This window comes from Crocodylus siamensis, chromosome 1 (assembly GCF_052110815.1).
Source record: "Crocodylus siamensis isolate JL-2025a chromosome 1, ASM5211081v1, whole genome shotgun sequence".
Taxonomy (NCBI): Eukaryota; Metazoa; Chordata; order Crocodylia; family Crocodylidae; genus Crocodylus; species Crocodylus siamensis.
Genome location: NC_143395.1, coordinates 379,228,220 through 379,244,950, shown reverse-complemented (window position 1 = coordinate 379,244,950; position 16,731 = coordinate 379,228,220). Strand labels below are relative to the sequence as shown.

The 16,731-nt window shown below is 44.0% G+C and overlaps 1 protein-coding gene across 1 annotated transcript in view; it reads left to right on the top strand.

Annotated features, from left to right (window-relative positions):
• MTUS2 (microtubule associated scaffold protein 2) overlaps positions 1–16,731 on the top strand; it is a 545,233-nt gene that overhangs the window by 421,695 nt on the left and 106,807 nt on the right. Inside the window, exon 7 of the mRNA XM_090028232.1 lies at positions 5,316–5,417. Within this exon, the coding sequence (XP_089884358.1) occupies positions 5,316–5,417 (102 nt within the window). The remainder of the gene's footprint in view (positions 1–5,315; positions 5,418–16,731) is intronic.

Here is a 16,731-nt window from a genome sequence, read left to right as displayed (position 1 = left end):
AAAAAGGAAAGCCTACAAAGGATGGAGGACGGGATTCACCTCCAAGGAGGATTACTCCGCGCTGGTCCAGTCCTGCAGGGAGCAAACCAGGAAAGCCAAGGCTGCAACTGAACTCCAACTAGCTTCAGGCATCAAGGACAACAAAAAGTCCTTTTTCAGATACGTGGGGAGCCGGAGGAAAAGCAAGGGCAATGTTGGACCCCTGCTAAACCAGATGGGGCAACTGACAACTGACACCCAGGAAAAAGCCAACCTATTAAATAGGTACTTTGCGTCAGTCTTTCATCAGTCACACGGGATGCCCATGCCTGCTATGGGACAGGGAAATCTGGGTGAGGGGGATCCCCTACCCTCCATAAATGCTGACCTCGCGAAGGAACACCTTGAGAAGCTGGATACCTTCAAGTCAGCTGGCCCTGACAATCTGCACCCCAGGGTACTCAAGGTGCTGGCGAGCGTCATAGCCCAGCCCCTGGCACGGATCTTTGAAAACTCCTGGCGCTCCGGTGTAGTGCCCAAAGACTGGAAGAAGGCCAATGTGGTGCCGATCTTCAAGAAAGGGAGGAGAGTGGATCCGGCTAACTACAGGCCCATTAGCCTGACTTCTATCCTGGGGAAGATCCTAGAAAAGTTTATTAAGGAGGCCATCCTTGAGGGACTGGCCCAGGCTAACATTCTAAGGGACAGCCAGCATGGGTTTGTTGCAGGTAGGTCTTGTTTGACCAATCTCATTTCCTTCTATGACCAGGTGACCTATCACCTGGACAAGGGAGAAGAGATTGATGTCATATATCTTGACTTCAAAAAAGCTTTTGATCTGGTATCCCATGATCACCTCTTGGCCAAACTGCCCAGTTGTGGCCTCGGCTCCACCACGATCCGCTGGCTGGGAAATTGGCTTCGTGGTCGGACCCAGAAGGTTGTGATTGATGGCAGTCACTCATCGTGGTGCCCTGTGACCAGTGGGGTCCCTCAAGGCTCTGTCCTGGGACCCATACTGTTCAACATATTCATTAATGATGTGGATATTGGAGTCAGGAGTGGACTGGCCAAGTTCGCCGATGACACCAAACTTTGGGGCAAAGCATCCACGCCAGAAGATAGGCGGGTGATCCAGGCTGACCTGGACAGGCTCAGCAAATGGGCGGACGAGAACCTGATGGTGTTTAACACCGAAAAATGCAAGGTTCTCCACCTTGGGAGGAAAAACCTGCAGCACCCTTATAGGCTTGGCAGTGCTACGTTGGTTAGCACTACAGAAGAAAAAGACTTGGGGGTCATCATTGACCACAAGATGAACATGAGCCTCCAATGCGATGCTGCGGCTAGTAAAGCGACCAAAATGCTGGCGTGCATCCATAGATGCTTCTCGAGCAAATCCCGGGACGTCATTCTCCCCTTGTACTCGGCCTTAGTGAGGCCGCAGCTGGAGTACTGCGTCCAGTTTTGGGCTCCACAATTCAAAAAGGATGTGGAGAAGCTTGAGAGAGTCCAGAGGAGAGCCACGCACATGATCAGAGGTCAGGAAAACAGATCTTACGATGACAGGCTGAGAACCATGGGACTCTTTAGCCTGGAAAAGCGCAGGCTCAGGGGTGATCTGATGGCCACCTAGAAGTTTATCAGGGGTGACCACCAGGATCTGGGGGAACATCTGTTCACCAGAGCGCCCCATGGGATGACGAGGTCGAACGGTCACAAACTCCTGCAAGACCGTTTCAGGCTGGACATAAGGAAGAATTTCTTTACTGTCCAAGCCCCCAAGGTCTGGAACAGTCTGCCAGCGGAGGTGGTTCAAGCACCTACATTGAACACCTTCAAGAGTAAATTGGATGCTTATCTTGCTGGGATCCTATGACCCCAGCTGACTTCCTGCCCTTTGGGCAGGGGGCTGGACTCGATGATCTCCCGAGGTCCCTTCCAGCCCTAATGTCTATGAAATCTATGAAATCAAATTATATCTTGAGCTAATACTGCACTGAACACAAGTCATTTAACAGAGAGTCCCATCCATGGCACTGAGTGCAAAAACTAACAAGTGATTTCTTACTTACTTTTAACTACTGTAATATAGCTTCCATAATGTTCCTTCAAATATTATGGGGAAAAATTCTATTATACTCTAACAATAACCCTATGGATAGTCAGGCCAAAAATATTACTTTCCCATTTTCTCCTTTAGACTTCATTTAGAAATGCATAGTATTTTATAGGAGAACTGTTCTAGTCTCTGTTACAATATTGTTGATCTGAAGTAGCTTTAGTGTAGGTAATACTGCTGTAATTGAGATAAGAATTTAGATCTGTGTATGTGTGTGTGCATGCATATACATGTACGCACATGCTATATATGTAGAGTTAATAAAGAGCTGTTAGATGGTGCTGCAGAATATGAGCATAGTTCTTGGTTTTTTGGACCAAAAAACTACTACTTGTGTGCTGCAAATGTCCGTTTGTGTGTGGCTTTTAAGATGTGCAGTGGTGAAAGGGAAGTGGGTGTAGCAACAAACCAAGCATTATAATGGTGTAACTATTATTGTGATAAACTATAACTTTGGATTGAGTGAAAACTGCCCTAATCCCAGAAAAATCTCCCTGAAGAATTTTAATCTTCATATAAACTCATCAAATTAATCTCTGTTTCCCAGGTGTGTTAGAGAGATTTGCCTAATGCATAGTAGAACAAGGTCTTAGGTTTTGGACTGGCCCAACTATTATAACTCATCATTGTGGTGGCTTTAAGTAGTAGCAAAACATAGTGGCTTTTTTTTCCTATATCAGGTGCCCAGTGGGCATGTCTACACAACATGCTACTGTGTAGTTGTTACTGTGCATTTATTGTGTGCTTGTATTAGCACTGAGACTGCAAAATAAAGCAAATGAGAAAATGTATTTTAATGTTTAGGGTTTTCACTTTGTTTTCTTATGTTTTGTACTTTTTATCTTGACTGAGCAGAATACTGTGGCTGTGGACAGAACATTTACACTGCTCTCAGGGGGTATGTGTGAGGGAGCAGAATTGCATATGAACACATATCAACTGATTCATTGCAGCTCTTTTGTGTATCTAGTTCCCTCTCCTGCAGTAAGCAAAGCTAAACTGGGCAATTTACACTGGAATGAAATAGCTGCTAAAATACTGTGGTTTAGATCCCACTTACTGTAGAGCAAACACATAATAATTACAGTGGAACACCTTGAAACATAGTACGTCTCCCCCCTTTTCAATCAATATAATTTGTTTCTTCCACCCTTATCTTCTGACTGTCAGATGTCAGGTAAAACAGCAGATCAGTGATTGCACATTACTATGTGTATAGTATGGTCATTTTCACAGTGAGCAGCAGGGACAGACAGCCTAAGCTTCCGGCGGGGAAGGAATTCCTTGGTACCAGAATTCTCTGATTACAAAACCAAGGGAGATGATGAGCCTTCACGAGCCGGCCACTGAAGAACTCTAGAAGTTGCAGGAGCAAATAGTAAAGGCCAAATTACTTTCTTCTGCTTAACAATTATAGAAGTGTAAAGGCTAACCCAAAGTTTCCATGGTTCATAGCCAAGGAGAGCCCCAGTGCATCACCCTGTCAGTGGCAGGGACTAGTGGCTGCAAGGAAAATGGTGTACATGCACAGTCCAGGAATGAAAGAGTCAAAGAGATCCACTGAGATGGTGAAAGAGCACCACTGCGGTGAACTCAAACCGTAAACTGGCTCAGCTTTATCGGCAGCAAAAATAATGGCATAGACCTCTCTGTCATGTGCCTGTGCCTCATCAACCTGCACTGATTTGGTGGTGATTGGTTTACACTCATTAACTTAACATTGTTTACACTCATTAACATAGCATTGTATTTAATGCAAGCAACCTGTTCCATTGTTCTGGTTAACTCCACCATTGGCTGGTATGGAGTTACACACTTGCAGCAGCACAAGGCAGCTAGGCATATAACTGGATATTTGCTTATTTAAATGCCCAGTTTGTGCACATCACTGAAAGCTTTGTATGCTCATTGCTTATTGGACATATGTGTTTGTGCATGTGCAAATGCATACACAAGCCTTTCAGTATTTGACTTTAAAAATTACTGGCAAAATGCTTATACTTTTCTCTGCTGTTATGCTTCCTAGAGATTTGTTCTTGAATATGTGGCGGAATGCCGGGCTAGCGGCTCCGGCACCGCTTAGGGGAGCCGCGGGCTTTGCGGAGCTGTGCGAGCGCACGGCTTGTGGGGCGGGATTGGAGGTAGCTTTATAGCTGCCCTCGAGGTTCGCCGAGTTGGCACAAGTAGACGACTTAGAGTAAGTTGTTAATGTTTCTTAATTTATAGGGTGTCCTTGGTTCACGAGGTTCCAGAGCCAGCCCTTGCTCTCCAACAGTGGAATTAGTCCAAAGCTAGGTGCGGCTGCCGGCTCTGTAGTCCCAGAACTGGTCAACGGCTCATTTAGATGCGATGTTAGTAATAGAAGTTATTACAGAGTAGATATAGGATAAAACAAAAAGATTTTATTCACTCACCTGGCCTCACCCTCTTACGAATAAGAGGGGAGGCCGGTTGGAAAGAAGCTGCAGTAAATACAAGTATAGCGAGCGTAGATATTCAGTCTAAGCTACGATGAGAGGCAGTCGAGGAGTGGAGTCTCCGATGTTTCTTCAGTTACAGTGTGCTGGATACAAAGGGGGTCTGTTGGTTCAGGGGGTTCCAGAGCCAGCCCTTGCGTTCCAACAGTGGAGCTAGTCCAAAGCTAGGTGCAGCTTCCGGCTCCATAGTCCCAGAACTGGTCAACAGCTCATGAGTGGGATATACAGTACAAAACTGTAACATGGTGAATCGTTGTCAGTTGTCGGATTTTTGAGGCCTTTGTCTTCGCTGGGGTACGCCCAGATGGAGAGGCTGAGAACCGGTCTATAGGGTGATCGGGCCTATGGAGTTTTCCGGTCGTCGTCTCTGCTGTTTTCTGTTTCTTTGCCTCTTTATAGATGTTGGTTGGACTGCCTCTGTGACACTAACTACGATATAAGCTGAGCATACAGGGATAGGATAGTTTCTTTTACATAGTAATTGCTAGGCAGACTTTTTACATAAGTTTCATTTCTGCAAAAATAACACTTCTAGATAAGAAATAAAATCTACAAAATGCGCATGTGTAGCTTACTGCCAACAGAGAAAAATACGAAGCTCTCATTTAGCTTACTAGTTAAGACTTCAAGGTTACATAAATGTGAGAGTGCCGCACGGCAGTTATACAGAAGAAAAAAAAAATAAAACAGTTACGGAATAATTACAAATAACCTATTAGTGGATGTCTATTTTTTAGCAGGTTTGAAGAAAGAAGTTCAAAAAGATCAAGATGCTAACAGATCCACTGTTTCATCCCCAAAACGATTAGCAGCATCAGCCACCAAGCTCCATTCACCAGGTATTTATAAAACTAGAGATCATTGTTCTAGCAAAGATTTAAACTTGTGAAATTTGCATCTCTTGTTAATAAACCAAATCTGAGCTCTACTATTGGTAAACAAGAACTGATTGTGTTCAAGCTTCATTAATCCAAGAATGAGAATAGCAGGCTTCCGCATAGCCATGCATAAAGTGAATAGTCTACAAAAGAGCAACCATCTTCCTTCCAAAACAAAGGTTCATTTGATGTTAAAAAATGTCTAAGGCTACAAAGTCGTTACTTTAAAAAAGCTATTAAGTTTTTTTTTTTATGAACAGAAAACAAATGCAGTGACAGAGAAACCATGTAACAGTCACCCACAGTAATAACAGATCACTTGATATCTAAGGTCTTTATTGTGAAAAAAGCTTTACATTTTCTAGGTTATTTCTATAGATAATTGGAAAAGAGTCTATCTGTAGCAATAGGCTTTAGACAACTATCAGGGCACTGTCAACTGACAAATTACGATTGCAAACAAACATGTTTATTTACTGATGTTATCAATAACACTTTAGTTCTTCACAGATAATTAAAAAAAAAAATCCAAAGTGCCTCTTTGCTACTTGCATTCTTTGGACCAAAATTACCAAAGCATATATGTGCCTAAAGATACAGATAGGTGCTTACACACTTCTATTAATCTGGTCTGTTTGCCCTGAGCCCTTTTGGATGAGGTAGGATGTAAATCTAAACAACAACGATAATAATATATCATGGAGATCACTGAAACCATTGAAATCAGTGAGTATTGTTCCATTCATTTCTGTTAGCTTGGATCAGACCCTTTGATTAATCCCCCCCTCCCCATTTTTCAGGTTAAACTTTGAAATTAATTTACCTAATTTTCATTAGACCAACTAAATAGTTGGGAAAATTGTTCTTTGCAAGCTTTCAGGCATAGGGAGAGTCTGCTGTTGTATGTCCTTAGATGAACACAGCTACAACCAACAGCCCTGAAACATGGAAGTGAGAGATCATTTATTTATTCATTTTAAATTATAAAACATTCTGGGCCTCTATCCTTTCATCCTCAGCATCAGTAATGCCACTAAAATACACACTTCAAGATTACCTTCATTCTAACTAAACTTGAGCAGTTTCACCCCTTGTGACACCGCAGCCAACAAAATCAAGCAAATGAAAATTCTTTCCCTTCTTCAGATGCTAAGGTAAAAAATAAGTTTAACAGTGTCCCCCTGAAGAGCATTGTATTCAGGGTATTTTGAACCAAGTGAGGTCATGAAGGGAGTTCCAAAGGAAAGGTATCTTCACAGCTAATACAAGGCCAGCAGCTCCCTCAATTTTATATCAAGGAGACTCCAACTTAAACACAAGTTGCTTGCTAGTGTACCAACATGCTACAGGAAAAGGTGGTTAAAGAACAATTGTTTCAGTTAGAATTAAAATGGGACAAAGGAATAATCTGTAAAAGTATGACTTCAGCTTGGTCAGTTTTATAAAGAATTACATTTCCAAATGTTATAATGAGTGTTAGTACCTTAATTCCTACTCACTTCCACCCTGTCCCACCCCAAGCTAACTTAAAGGGCTCTAATTTTCATAAAAGGACAAATACTTGCTCTGTGACCATTAGACTCCTTTAAGACTTCTTGGAGTGAGCCCCTTGAAATTCAGGCACCTTAAAATCACTAGCACTTTGGACAATTTGAGCTTAAAAAAAAATTAAATTTCTACCTCAAGTTTTACTGGACAATAGTCCTTTGTGTTCTTTAAAAAAAAAGAAAAGATAAAGGAAATGTATATTGAAGATGAATTTTCTTCATATGACAGCAATACTCTGAAACCTTCACAAAACCTTCACTCAGGCTAGGGACAGACATTCAGAAAACCTGATTCATCACAGGTTAGTCTAACTTGGCTAAGCTAAACTGGTTTGTGGCCATACGGACCACCTGGACTGACAAAGTGCAGGCACGTGCCTGCAGTGGCTCAGGCTAAAACCTCAGGGGTGCTAGAGCAGCCCTCGTTTCCCTTCCACAGTGCTGAGCTGACATGGCCAAGCCCCAGCAAGACGCTGTGATTACGGACAGGTTCCCCCCACTACCCCCAGCAGGGACTTGATAACACAGGGTTCATCACCCCTAACTCAGTGTTTATCAGCTAATTAAGAACAGCCTCTCTCCATTAATTCAAGCTCTTCTTAAACAGTTTTTCCAAGTAGTGGAGCTACCTGTTGATTAGCTCCCAAAAGCCCTAAGCTGACACAGTCATGTCTGCCTTTGTCCTGTCTACCACAGCATGGACCATAGACAGCATTTGGTATGCTAGCTAAGGTTGAGAGGTATCTGTGTACGGCAGAAGGGAGGGGGGAATCCCTGCTTGAACAGGGAGTGGAGGAAGCCAGGCACACCCTGCTGTGTCTGCAGTCTCTGCCAGAGCTGCAGCCAGGGAGCAGAAGGGAGGGGCCAGCCCTGCAGGGCTGGAGCAGAGAGCAGAGCCCAACCCAGCAAAGCAGCTCAGATTCTGGGGGACTCTGATTTAATTTAAAGCAGGAAGGGCTCTGGGACAGACATTGTATAAACCATTTTGATCCAAATCAGTTAAGTCTGATACTACATTCAACCAGGTTTATCTCAAACCGGTTTCAGCCATTTTCAAACTGGCTTATGTGCACTGAACTTCTGTTACAGGTTTAAATCAGTTTCTGATCACTTAAACCAGTTTATGTGTGATGTCTATCCTTAGCCTCATTAGATAATGTGCTGCGGAACTGCTGTTACTCCTAGAGTAACCCAGGTAGTTCTCCTTTTACTATCAGTTCATGTCCAGCCCTCAGAGTTGTTATTTGCTTGTTAGATGACCCCTCTTCTAATATGCTGTCAGGGTTTATCTGTTTTCTTTTAGCAAATGGGCATGACTCAGAGGTCACAATAGCCCAAGTGTTTTAATCTGATCCCTGGTTTGCTCTGGAGAGAGAACAAGGGCCCAGCTACCTGGATCATGCTGTAGGTTTGGGGCCTGTATCTCTCTGGGTGAATCTACACATGCACTTTACTGCAGAGTTGACTAATTAGCTCTGCAGGAAAGCATCACAGTCTACATGTGCTCCAGTATTAAGGTGTAGTAAACAAGTTAACTCAGTTATAGGATAGTACTGTTGTGGAAAGTACTGTTTTATGGCGGGCTACTTTACTGCACTGATATGCACATGTAGACAGTGACCAGGGGTGTAAATTACATTCAGTTTGCCTAGCCAGCCAGGGGCTTGCTCCTCCCTGGTTCAACCTGCTGCTGTTCTGGGTGCACATGTAGATGCTGTGCCTGGAAGCAGTTCACTCAGACTCTGGAGTTTATCATGTTGTGTTAATTACACATGTCGATGCACCCTCTGTCAGGTGTTACTGAAGTGCTTTTCATTGTGCTACATCCCCCTCCAGTTTTCATATCATCAAGCTCCACAAAATGCTTTCTTCACCTTTTTCCTTGGAATTGGAGGTAAATAATTAATTTTGCACATCCCATCTGAAGCCTATGGATGGTATTACATAGTCAAAACAATTTGTTACATTATTTTCTGTCAAACTGTTGATTAGAAAAATACGTGGGAGGCATTTCAAGGTAATGGCTATTTGATTTCAGTACTGTGGGGCATGGCCCTGTTTCCTCCCAACACTCCTGTTTTGACTGACATAAGGAATGTAGGAACATTCATTCTCCGGTATCATTCGTGTATTTTGCATCATATGCAGAGCAGCAAAACAGAAACTTCAATGGGCAGAATAAGCTTATTGAGCTGCTTTTCAGACCCAAATGAAAAGCTGAGCTTTATCCCTGAGGAAAATATCACAGTGTAATTTACAAGGACAGCTTATTATACTGACAAGGACGGCATAAATATGTGCGCTTCAAATGTTACAAGGCAAGGGGAATCCAGAAAGCTATAAAACAAAAGTCAGACAAATTTTTGTTTTAATTAAATCTTGCCTGATTTCAACGTTATTTTTCCCCTATATCTCTGTTTTCCCATTGCTCCATCACCTTGCTGCCTAAGCAAAAGAACATTTTTGTAGCAGAAAGACAGATTGTTAGTAGTAATAATGTATATATTGTGATAGCTTGAAATTCCCAATCAGGAAAGGAACTCCATTATGTTATGTGCTAGGTGGATATAAAGCACCAGAGAGACTAGAGACAATGGCAGCTGAAATGAGTATAAAGTAATGAGCATTGTGGTTGGGCATGACTGATGAGTGGTCATCCCCTTAAATGTCAGAGGGTTTTCTGAAGCATTCATCACCACAGTATTTAAGTGTTACATCATGATGAATTTAATTCTGAAAATTTAATTCTTCAATCCTGGTATCTATCTTTGCTACTACAAGCTGTGGACATTGATCACTGTGAATACTGGTTTGTACTTGCAGGTTTTTGGAGGCACAGGTTAAGTCATTTGGAAATCAAAGAATCTGGTTGCACACTCAGATCAAAGACCAAAACATCTTCAGTGTCTAAATCACATCTGCAAATAATTGCCAGTGGAAAAATGTCAGAGTAACAGAAAAGGCCATTTATGAACTGGTTTAAAATCACACTCCACTTTTCTGTGCTTTTCAAAGTAAATAAATGCTGTGTAATGACACTGGTGTGCTGCTTGGCTATCTTGCAAAAATTACAAGTATTTTCTCTTGCCACACTGCCAGAATGAGATTAGACAATTCCCTGTGATTTAATGCTCATGAGGCTTTGTGTTAAAATTCTGCTTGTTCTTTTTTGACAGTAGTATAAAATGTGCACTCACACATCTATCACATCAGTTCAGGGTTCTGCATAAATATATGAAAAAAGCTACTTAATCCCTTGTGATTAGGCTGTGTTTTCAGTATAATAGAGCTACAAGATTACAGATTATTCTGTCACATTTTTTGGTGAGAGCTAGTTGGAGACAAATTTCCAATTTTTTTCTTACATTTCATGGGGTCAGTGTAAATGCAGATTCAAAACACACACACCTCAGGTGCATCTACATGTGCAATTAATATGTAGCAGTTTGCACTGCAGTTTATTGCTCCCAGGTGCAGTGTTTGAACATGCGCCCAGGACTGCAGCACTTGGAGCTTGGGTGGAGCAGCCCCGGTTGGCAAGGGGCCACAGGAGTCAGCCTGCCAGACCAGGGCTGCTCTGACCTGGCTTAATGTGCTGTGGAAGGGCTGACTGGGACACGAGGGTACTACAGTGTGGGGCTAGCTCACACACTGACAGCCCCAGTATTGAAGACCCTCAAGCCCCAGCCAGCCCCATCACCATCTACCTGTACAGTTCACTGCACATAACTACTCCACTGTAGGACAGTTCTATCCTACAGCATAGTTAATTAGTTTATTGTGGCCTAATAGCGCTGCACATATAAACAGTGATGCTTACTCTGGAGCTAATTAGTCAGCTCCTCAGTAAAGTGTCTTGTGTAAATGCACCCCTTTTGAACTATTCCTTTCACCAGGGTTAATTTACATGTTACACTGAGATCATACTACGGACACTTAAAATGCAAACATCCACACATTAAAGCTTGTTAACTAATGCCAAGTGCCCTCTGAGCATCAGAGGTACATCACTTCAGGCAAGGGTTAACTCTGAGCTGTGCTACCTGGCTTGTCTTAGTGTACTCCATGGAGATAAAACAAGCACTTTGCAGTCCTTTGGCATCCCAGGATGCACTGCTTACAGCCCCGTCCCCCTGAAGAACAGTGGTAGAGCCCAGGTGCCCTGGCATCTGGGCACCCCACTGCTTACCAGCCCTCTAGTGGGAAGTCAGAGATGCACAGGCAAGAAATGACATTAACTTTTAATGTGTGACTGCTCACAGAACATCCTAAATTTAACAACACTTAGCATTGCGCAAAAGTAGTATGGTCTAAGTGTAATGTGTAAGTACATACACACACACACACACACACACACACACACACACACACACACTTGTGTTTGATATGCAGTCAAAAGGCTATCCTCTGTACAAGCACATATTAATAAGTCATCTTTTCCTTTCTCCCTCTTTCTGACAAAAGCCCCCAGGCTAAAGTTTTGGGGCCAGTGGCAAGAACAGTTCAGTTAGCCACAGACAATTTCAGAGTACATGAGCATGAAGTGTTCCAGCATGCTATGGTGGCAGACTGAAAAAAATATGAAGAGATCAGAGATGAAGAGGAAAGCAAGAAGGCTTCAAAATTCAAGCAGGGGGTTGTGCAATTGAACACAAGGCGTTTCCAGAGCAACCTTCCAAAAGAACTTACAAGGCCAAAGTGATTTCCTCAGGCAAACACTTGAACATCAACTTTTCTTGTTTTTAAAGCGTAACAGAGTAACAACACTAAGGAAAATAGGATATTCTAGCTAAGTGTTAGAATTGGATTTGTAACATGAACATCACTTACAGAGAAAGCATATAAAGAGGCTCCAGCACGACTGGCAGTTTAGACAGAAAAGTCATGCAGAGCTCAGAGAGGATCAGGTCAACACATGCCCTGTAAGACTGCATCTGCATGATAACTGGTAACAAGCCTTCAACCCACTCACAGCAGAGTTTTAAAGTTGTAGTGTAAACAGGTCTTAAATCAGCACCTGGGTTGCACTATAGCTATGGGGCCCAACCCAACTGGTCCCACGGGCCAGTAAGTGGTGCAAGGCTAGTCTATGGCTGGATCTGGCTAGCACTCAGGGCAGATCCATGGCCAGACCCAGCACGAGGCCAGTCCATAGACTGACCCTGCACACTGGATCGAACCTGCAAACCAATCCTGTGTGCTGAGTCACACTACAGGATGACCCCATGCTCTGAATTGGGCTGTGGACTGGCCCCATGTTCTATGTGGACTGGCCATGCACTCTGACCATGTCCTGCAGGGTTTTCCAGAGGCAAAACAGTGCAACCTTGACGCATGGGATGGTGTCAACTGCCACCATGCCAATGGCAGCTGTGCAATCAGCTGCTGCTGTGGCCATGGCTAATTTTGCACCCCTCGTCTCCCTCCAAGAGTAGTATCTAGGGCTGCTGCCTGGTCACCCTCTGCCAGTTACACTACTGGGGATCCCCACAGGTCTGGAAATTTGGCAGAGAACAAGGGCAGCATTAATTGCCACCAGAATTGTTCAAGGTAACCCTGGCAATTTAATTCTGTATTCCCAAATTTCTAGACCCATGGGGAGCTCCACAGACTACAGATTGAACATCATTACACTAAAGCCTTGGACTGTGAGGATTTTAACTCCATACATTGCAACTTTTGGCTTTGTCTTATGGCAGTTAATGTCTTGACTTCATTAAACTGTAATTTAAACAACAGTGCCATGGGACTGAAATACCTGCATCATATTGGAAAACAGTTATTTCTGCTGCATTTGTTATCAGGAAGTGTCACCTCACACCCCCAGTGACCCCCTTTGGGGAGTGACACAGATACATTTCTGTATAAGCAGTCAGGAGGGGCAATGTTGGGAACAGTCTGCCATGCGAGATTGGACCAGTACAGCAAAATGCAACTCTGTTGTTATAAGACCCAAACCATGCCTGCGCCCATGATATGTATAATAAAGCTAGTGATGCTGTTGAATTAAAAAAGATCGTGGTTCGTTTCTCGGGAGGTGGAAAAAAACTTTCAGCTTCAGACACACTTTATTAGCAATACAAAAGGTATATATTTGCAAATAGGGTCAGAGGGAGAAGACAAAAGATCAAATCCCTCTGCCCCCGAGCATAATCATTAGCAGGCTTTTATCCCCTCTCTCCTGACCACGTGTGCAGAAGGAGGAATTTTTACAACTCATTTCCGGTTCATACAAACATATATGTAAACATGTCGCTTCATACGTCCCATGTGCATTACAATTAACTACTTAAGTATGCGGGGCGGGTAGGCTTAATATGCATTAGGTTATAACGCGTGTGTGGATGGGACTCAAGGTTACTCAAGGTTCATCCTGAAGGCAAAAAATGGCATTTGCTCTTATCTTAGCCTTAGGAATGTGGGGTCATGAAAGAAAGTGGGATTTAGTGTGACAAAGAGATAGTAAATTTGCAGGACAGAGAGGGAGTGATGCCTTAGTACAAAGGGCCTTTTGGTGGCTTTTCCCTTCAATTTCCACCCCCCCCCCCCCTTCCCTCTCCCATTAAGGAGACAAGGATGGGTAGCAGCTGTGTTTTTCTTTTTTTTCTAAATCTGCTATTGATAATGCATTTTTAATAATATTTCTAACAATATCCCCCCTCGAGATGCTTTCTGATCTTTACTTCATTCGGGCATATCAAGATAATTACGAGGAATTTTTCTGAGGACCATGACCTTTGCAGCAGTCTGTGCTTTTAGAGGGACTGCTGCAACCTGCATTCCTTCCACTGTGGTGGTTATCAATCTAGTGAGACAAGGAATAAGGCAAGGGATAAAAATCAAACCAGTTAGAGCACACAAAAGCACAAACCCTACCTTTTTCCACCAGGGTCCTCCAAATAATTGAAACCACCAGTCCTTATTCCATGTGGTTTCCCACGTTTGTATTGGTACATGGGCTATTTTTCTAATCTCTTTGGCAATCTCTAAGACTGCTTTCCCGTTGTCATCTATTTGGAGGCAACAGTTAGAAAGGTTGAGCTTTCCGCAGACTCCGCCTTCCTCTGCAAGTAAATAGTCTAAGGCCATCCGATTTTGGTATATGGCTGCTCTCATCTGAGAACTTTGTCGGGCCAATAACTCGAGAGCAGTGGCGGTCTGGTTAGTAATTACTTCCAAGACTGCCTGCAACCGGATGATTCTATTCAGCATATATATTGGTGTCTGGTATCCCCAACTCCCATCATTAGCCCATGTAGCTGGTCCATAATACTCAATAATCCTCTGAGGGGGCCACTCATCCTTCTTCCACTTTTGGGAGCTACCCTGTGTCAAACTTACATCAATACTTCTCTTGGCCCTTTTCCAGTCATCATACAAAGAGACTCCTAGCTTATTTCCAACCTCAGACGGTAACAAAAAGAAAGCTGGTACAATTACTCCCATATAGCAAGTTCCCGTCCACCCCTGTGGTAGTATTGTATAGGCCCGTCGTCCGCAAATCCAATAGTATCCTCTTAAGGCCCTATTTTCTCTATTGGTGGCATTTGGAGGGGCCCAACCATAGGGCATCTCGGGAAACCCCAAGCCTCCTTCTGGACCCAAAGGACCAGCAACTGCGTGGCCTCCTTTCATGGAACATTCCCATAGCCCATCCTGGTTCTTGTCTGTACAATCTGTCCGATCATCACTTTGATTTGTGGCACTCCAATATTTATTAAACCACACAATTGTTCCATTGGGATGCTGCCACACTAGCCGATTATACCCTGGGCTATTAGGATAATAAAGCCGTTCTAATCTTGTAAGGTTCATCCACCTTACTTTTAAAGTCCATATGCAACGGCTGTGTCCCAACCTTTTTCCTGTACCATTATTACTGATGCAATACTCTCCTAACGCCACTTGGGAAAGTTCCCAACTGTGGTTCTCATCCCATTTTTGACTAGTACTCTTAACATCTGCCTTACTACTTACTAGCCATTTCGGGGCCAAAGGAAAAGCCCTCCAAGGCCACTGGCCTCTGGCCTCCCGAAGCCCCCCACAGGCCCAGCAGTTGGTAAGATTAAAAGTACCTGCAATTCTTTCCATCATATCAACATACAAATTTGTCCCTGGGGGAGCAATTTGGGAAAGCGAGGGTGTGAGCCAGCGGTTAAGGCTGCTCAATTCTGCTTCTTTCATTATGCATATAACAACAAGGCACATTAAGATTCCCACCATATTTTCCCTTTTACTTTCTTGTCTAATTTTCTGAGCTTTGATTAAGCCGTCTCAGGCGCACTTGGAGATCACCAGTAGGTTCACAGCTCCACTTGCTGGCTTCTTGTTCCGAAGACGACTCAGCTTCCGGAGTGAGTTCGTCTTGGGAGATGTTGTCCTCTGACGCTTGTGGATGTCGTTTCACACGAGTATGGTGTATCCAACGATCATGGCCAGTAATCTTTACAGCGGTGTGGGTTGTTAGAAGTACCTGGAAAGGGCCACTCCACCTCTCAGTCAAAGGCTCCTTTTTCCACCGCTGCACCAAGACCCAGTCTCCCGGGGAGAAGTCATGTACCGGTACATCTAAAGGCAGACGCTGAAAGGAGGCTGCATACCTGTGGAGAGAAAACAAGACAGACTGCAAGGCAATAACATATGTATGAAGTTCACTATTACCTAATTCAAAAGTTACATTTTCTCGCATCCCAGGTGGTAAGACTCGAGGTGGCTTGCCAAACATAATTTCATATGGGGTCAATTTGAGGCCCCGTCGGGGAGCGTTTCGAATGCAAGTAAGAGCTAGCGGCAATGCTTGAGGCCACTTAAGGCGTGTTTCAATACAGATTTTGGTGAGCAAAGTCTTTAAAGTTCTATTCATGCGTTCCACTTGTCCTGAACTCTGTGGTCTCCATGGTGTGTGTAGTTTCCAAGTAACCTTGAGAGCTTGTGCAACTTCTTGAACCACTCTTCCCACAAAGTGTTGTCCTTGATCCGACTCGATGGACTCAGGCAGGGAATACCGGGGAATGATCTCCTGTAACAAATACTTCACTACTGCAGCTGCAGTGGCAGTCCTGGTGGGCCAAGCCTCGACCCAACCAGAGAGCTGGTCTACCATGACAAGTAAAAACCCGTGATGTCCGGATCGTGGGAGCTCGGCAAAATCAATCTGCCATGCCTGTCCAGGGTACGCCGCCCAGGGTCTACCTCCCATTGGCACAGGGGGTTTCCTTCGAGGGTTTACTTTCTGGCATGTAATGCACCTGGTAGCAATGCGCTGAGCTTCTACATATAGCCCTGGGGCTACTGCTTGGCGGATCATTAGATCACCCATGGCCAAACCTCCCATATGGGTTCTTGCATGGAGCTGTTGCAGCACCTCCCGAAGCAATGGCCTGGGTATCATGACTTTCCCTCCTGGTACTATCCACCACCCCTGGGAGTTCTTTTCTGCACAAGCTTTCTGTGCAAATTTATCTTCTTCAGGGGAATACTGTGGGACTAAATCCTGAACGTATGGCCATATGGCATGGGACATAGCCTGCTTGGATACCTCTTCCGCTTCTCCCCCAATAAATGCAGCTTCCTTTGCTGCTGCATCAGCCTTTGCATTTCCAAGCTTATGCTTTTTCTCAGCAGCCTTCCCATGGGCCCGCACATGAATGACTGCTACCTCTTTAGGCTGGTGGAGTGCCTCTAGTAGTTTGATAATCTGGGGGCCATTAGCAATCTTATTCCCAGAG